Here is a 6,048-nt window from a genome sequence, read left to right on the forward strand (position 1 = left end):
GGACCCCCATAATCTACACCACAATTATAAAATGGCCTTGTAGGCAGAAGTCTAGATTTAGGTAAATCTCCCATAAGAGGTACAAGCAATGTAGGTTTGACACGAAAGCAAGTAACACATTTATGCAGAATGTGCCTAACCGTGCTACGTCCAGATAATAACCAAAATTTTAAACGAATTATTGATAGCAATGCTTGTGGACCTGCATGCAAGTATTTATGATGATACGATATCACTATAAGTTTAGTTAATACATGACCGTTCGGGAGTATGATTGGATGCTTCTGGTCAAAAGACAATTCTGACTTTTGAAGACGTCCACCAACTCGTAATAGTCCTGTATCATCAAGAAAAGGATTTAATGATAAGATTTTACTCGATTTATGTATTGGTTTTGATTTTTTTATTGTTTGTATTTCCTGATGAAATACTTCATTTTGTGCCATATATACCAAACAGAAAAAACTTCTTTCTTTTTCATCTACAGTAAAAGGACCCGTTGTCTTATTATTAGATGATTTACAATTGGTGACAAACCGAAGTATATATGCAAAAACACGCTGCAATTTAGCTAAGCTGGAAAAACGGTTCCAAATTTCAGCAAATTGCACAGTTAATATAAATGTTTGAATTACCTTCTGGTCAGGTATGATAGAAATGTGTGAATTTGACAAAGCCTTAGTAGGATAAGACAATTTATGAGAAGCTAACCATGGTGGCCCATTCCACCACAATTTTGAAGTGTTTAATAACTTTGGTTCATATCCGCGCGTAATTATGTCGGCTGGGTTATCATGCGAGTCAACATGATGCCAGCTATATCCATTAGAAAGCCTTTGTATTTCCGACACCCTATTTGCAACGAAGGTTTTCCATTGTGACGGTTCACCCAAAATCCAATGAAGAGTTATCATTGAATCAGACCAAAAATGTACCTCATCAAAGCTAACACCTATTGTTGCGATAACCGCCGATGCCAATTTGGCAGCCAATAAAGCACCACACAATTCCAATCTAGGCAAAGATATTGTTTTTAAGGGTGCTACCCTTGATTTCGCACATAATAAATGAACTAAGCAAGAACCACCTTGATCCAGTGACCGAATGTAGAGTGCTGCGCCATAAGCAGACTCTGAAGCGTCACTGAAACAATGTAATTGTCTATTAATTGGATTAGAACACAAAACTTGCCTGCTAATGTGAGTTTTCTCCAAATCTGCAATTGATTCCCTAAACTGGTTCCAAGCTGTGTGTAAATCTAAAGGTAAAGACTCATCCCAATTTAATTTTAATTGCCATAGTGATTGCATTATTAATTTAGCTTTAATTATAACTGGCCCTACTAGTCCAAGAGGATCAAATATCTGTGAAACTAAAGACAGAACTGTTCTTTTGCTAACCTTTGTGTAATTAGAAAAATTGATTTTATATTGAAGCGAATCTATCTTTGAGTTCCAATAAAGCCCTAATGTTTTTGTTGTAACATCATCTGCAAGATAATGTTCAATGTCTCCCTTTATTTGAATATCCTCATCAAAAATTTCAGGTTTGTTTGATACCCATTTTCTAAGTGAAAATCCTGCTGTGCACAAAATATTATTTAATTCATCCTTTAATGATTTTACTTCTTCAATTGAACTCCCTCCTGTAAGCAAATCATCAACATAAAAATCCTTTAAAATCACCTGGGAAGCTAGAGGCAGGTTCAATTGATTCTCATGAGCTAATTGTTGTAAGCTTCTTATAGCCAAAAATGCTGCTGGAGCGGTCCCATATGTTAGCGTTTTCAGCTTGTATGTCTCAATTGGTTGCTCATCCGAAAACCTCCATAATATTTGTTGTAGTTTTTGCTGAGTTTTGCAAACAAAAACCTGTCGATACATCTTTTCGATGTCTGAAGCTATAACTACATTATGTTTTCGAAAACGAAGAAGAATGCACATTAAATCATCTTGTAATTTTGGTCCGACCATTAGAACATCATTTAATGACAAACCACTGTCAGTTCTAGCTGACCCATCAAACACTACCCTTAATTTTGTAGTTAAAGACGTTTCTTTTAAAACTCCATGATGTGGAAGATAGTAGTTGGGTGTTTCTGAATTGAAGTCAGTTTTATCTTCAACCTTTGACATGTGACCCAACTGGATATATTCCTGCATAAACTCATGGTATTTAATTTTCATTTCCAAATTTTTATTTAATTTATTTTCCAATAATTCAAATCTTTTTAGTGCATTACTATAAGAATCTCCTAAGTCAGAAATGTTTGACCTTGTTGGTAATTTAACAACAAAATGACCGTTTTCATTTTTAATCGTGCTAGCTTCAAACAAATCTTGACAATAAATGTCCTCCTTGGACATAACCTTTTTTGCACCAAATTCTTCTATTAACCAAAATTTTTCAATTTGGTTTTCCAAAACATTAGACGAAAAATTACATACCACTGAATTGTTGCTAACCTTAATTGATTGACTAACTGGCCCTGAAATAACCCATCCCAACTTAGTTTTTTGGAGAATTGGTTGATCTTTGCCAAGTTTTATCTGACCCACACATAATAATTGCCAAAAAACTGATGCTCCCAGTAATACATCAATTTGTTTTGAAACCCCAAATGTTTCATCTGCAAGTACAATGTTTTTAGGAATATTTATAAAATCCAAGTTTAAATCCGAAGTTGGTAAATTGTCAGAAATTTTATCAATTACCAATAAAAATGCATTTGTTTGATAATTGCTAAACTTTGATAAAAGTGTCCCATTTAATGCCTGAGAAATGTTTGTTATACCTTGACCTAAACCTTTAACCGGAATGTGTACCTTATCTGCCCGTAATTGTAATTTTTCAAAAAATGAACGTGATATAAAATTTGACTGTGAACCTGAGTCCAATAAAACTCTACATTCATGCAAAATTCCATATTTGTCTTGCATATATACTAAGGCCGTTGAAAGTAAAATATCAGTTTTTAATCTGTATGATATACCTTGCTTAGAATGATTTAAAAAATTAATTGAATCCTGACCTATATCACCCGAATGTGATTCTAAAAAACATGTCTGACCTATATCACCCGAATGTGATTCCAAAAAACCTGTCTGACCCAAAAAGTTTAATTGAGATGTACCTTCCATTGAATTATTATGGAATGCACCTTGTCCCTGAATATGTACTTCCTTTCCCTGATTAGATATGCCATTTCCCTGTGTGTGTGTTTCTTTCTGGGTAGATATACCACAAATTTGTGATTCAACCTTTGATCCGTTGAGTTGAGTTGCATTTGTTTGTAAATGAGAATTGTTTATAAATTTACCATCCATATGTAAAAGAGTATTGTGTCGTTTTCCACAAAGTTTACAACCTCCCCATGTACAATGTTGTACTAAGTGTCCATCCTTTAGACAGTTCCAACATGCTTTTGATTTTGTTACCTCTTGTCTTCTAGCTGACACTGATAAATTATGAAATTTTTTACATGAATAAAAATAGTGCGGTAAATTACAAAGTGCACATTGTTTGGACGTTGCAATGAATGACTTTGATAATGTCATTTTTTGCACCCTTTTTTTTGTTTCCTTTGATATTTGCTCTATATCTTGTTTATCCCCTTCTGAATTTTGTAAGTGTTGCACTTTATGATCTATAAATGCTAAGAATTCCTGTATCGTAGAAAATTCGTTAACTGGACCCTTTTCTTGCCATTCCTTATTTGTGTAATAATCAAGCTTTTTCTCTATGGTACAAAGTAAAAGAACATCCCAATGTTCAACTGGATAACCTAACATACCTAGTGACTTTAAATTTCTTTTTATACAACCTGACAATTTCTTTAATTCTAAACTATTTACCTGAGTTATTTTTGGATATTCATATATAGCTTCAATATGACCACGTGCAATAAGTTTTTTCTTTTCATATGTTTCAGATAAAAGTTGCCATGCAATAGTAAAATTTTTGCTAGTAGTTTTTAGCTGCTCCAGTTCATCCTGGGCATCCCCTATCAAAGCCCTTTTTAAATAGTGAAGCTTGTCAACATCATTTAAATCAGAATTTTCTATGACCATACTAGTAAAACTATCTCTAAATTCTAACCAATGTTGATAACAACCATTAAAAGTTGGAACCTCCAGTGGTGGTAACCGTACATTTTTTAAGCTATTTCGATCTAAACTAGTATTGTGACCTGAGTTTGCTATAGTATCGTTTAAATTAACTTCATTCTTTAATATAATTTCTGCAGAGGCTATTAGTTTAAAATATGCATCCTGAAAATCTAACCTTTCTTGTAATTGTTCCTCTGATGTGTCTAATAAGTCAATTTCACTTTGTATTTGATCAAAATCATTCCACCATTCTTTGCATTTGTCAACCCTAACTTGTAATTCTACTATTTTATCGTGAGTAAAACTGCTTATAAATGAATCAAATTTTGTAATTTGTGCCTTAAAGATACCACGCTTTCTTTTTAAAATTGTTAACTGATCCATTGCATCGACTATGTATAATATTAATAAAGTTTAAAGCTTGCTATTAATAAATCCTAACAAACCGAAATTATAATAACCTTGTGACACAAATTAATATCTCTTTTATTCCAGGATAGGTATTATAGGAATGAAAAATGTGTACTCACCACATACCATGCCATATAAACTTTTTCACTTGCCGATAAAAAATACACTCTTGTTGCTTGTTGATAAAATCCGTTCGAATGACCATGAATAATGTTTTTATTTCTGAGCCTTCAGAAGTATTGTGGACTGTATTCCTTGTATAAAAAATATTTATTCTGACTTTTAACACCTTTATTATAATTATTTTATAAGAACTTAAAATTAACAAAACCAAAAAAAGAATGTCTTATTTCTCCTTGACAGCTACGCGCCGTCGTTGTCGCTAAAGTTCGATCCATGCGCCCTGTGGTCCGTGCAGGGACGGCTCTTGCACTGTTGACTGCTGAACAGATGGCGTTACAAAAATTTTTTACTAAGCAAACCCCAATTATTTTTCAGTTTTTTACCTACCCTATAGACGAAGTTACCTTTTTTTGAAACACCCTGTATAGCATAAGTCAGTTTAAAATATCTGTAAACAAATTGATATATAGTTTGTTTTATACACACTGATATACACATTGATATACAATTGATATACTTTGTTTATTTTTTACCCATAATCTAAATTTTATTTTAATTAAGTAATTAACATTACAGTAAAATGGTTACCGAGAGTTTACTACGAAAAGCTGTTGATTTATATAAATTCTTGAACAAATATGAAATTTAATTTTCTTTGAAATATTTAATCTTTTTTTTTTATCAAGCAAGTTCTAATGCTATACTTTAAGTAAAATTTTTACTGTCATATTGCAGCATCATATTCTTCCGATTAAAATAAGATTCAGACTGTGGGTAACAAATTCAACAATATCTTTCAAACGTAGGTTTTAGGTTTCAAAATAGGCTTTCATAGAAAATTTTCGGTAAACTTTCCAGCATAGCATATTGGCAGCATAATAATATCGATCATGTCGAATAATTCTACGCCAAAAGCCACACGCCGAGCATAGTTATATAGAGCATCTATTATAAATAAATTATTTACAAAGTTTATTGCAAAAGTGTACATTAATCATAAATATTTATGCTTGACAATAAAAATGATCTCAAATATTCATAAAACAAAAATTAAAAACTAAAAACAACATTAAATATTCGTAATTTACGCATAAAGTACACACAAATTAAAAAAAATGTCGAAATCTATAAACAAGAAATAGAGATACAGTTAACAGCTCCTTCCTTCTCCACCGCCCTCACTAGTTTCAAAGCCGGCCGATATTGAGGACCACATTTTTAAAGCTTTGTGAACAATTCTATTAAAATCCAATGTTTTTAGAATTTTTTACATAAAAACTTTCAAGCAAATTTTCTCAAATGCCACTAACAATATATCCTAATTGTTATAAACAAAGCTGCTATTAATTAAAAAAAAGCACCTAGTATCCTAGTTCTAAAATCCACAAGGAATCAAAGTTCCTGT

At 32.2% G+C, this 6,048-nt stretch overlaps 1 protein-coding gene across 1 annotated transcript; it reads right to left on the reverse strand.

Moving 5' to 3' along the window:
• Positions 1–247: 247 nt before the first annotated feature.
• Positions 248–4,493, reverse strand: LOC140444617 (uncharacterized). The gene is made up of 3 exons (XM_072536379.1): positions 2,448–4,493; positions 636–2,156; positions 248–337 (listed from the first exon to the last, which is right to left on the reverse strand). The coding sequence occupies exons 1-3, from the start codon at positions 4,491–4,493 to the stop codon at positions 248–250; spliced, it is 3,657 nt and encodes a 1,218-aa protein (XP_072392480.1).
• Between the last annotated feature and the right edge of the window lie 1,555 nt (positions 4,494–6,048).

The sequence above is a fragment of the Diabrotica undecimpunctata genome, chromosome 6 (genome assembly GCF_040954645.1).
Source record: "Diabrotica undecimpunctata isolate CICGRU chromosome 6, icDiaUnde3, whole genome shotgun sequence".
In the NCBI taxonomy this organism is placed as follows: domain Eukaryota; kingdom Metazoa; phylum Arthropoda; class Insecta; order Coleoptera; family Chrysomelidae; genus Diabrotica; species Diabrotica undecimpunctata.

What these genes read in the sequence shown, in the direction of transcription:
- LOC140444617 (XM_072536379.1), bottom strand. Translation starts at nt 4,493, where the DNA reads ATGGATCAGTTAACAATTTTAAAAAGAAAGCGTGGTATCTTTAAGGCA. An exon ending in AGGTTAGCAACAATTCAGTG is followed by an intron (nt 2,157 to 2,447) that starts GTATGTAATTTT and finishes GAGTTTATGCAG; the next exon opens with GAATATATCCAGTTGGGTCA. An exon ending in CTATCATACCTGACCAGAAG is followed by an intron (nt 338 to 635) that starts GTAATTCAAACA and finishes TTGATGATACAG; the next exon opens with GACTATTACGAGTTGGTGGA.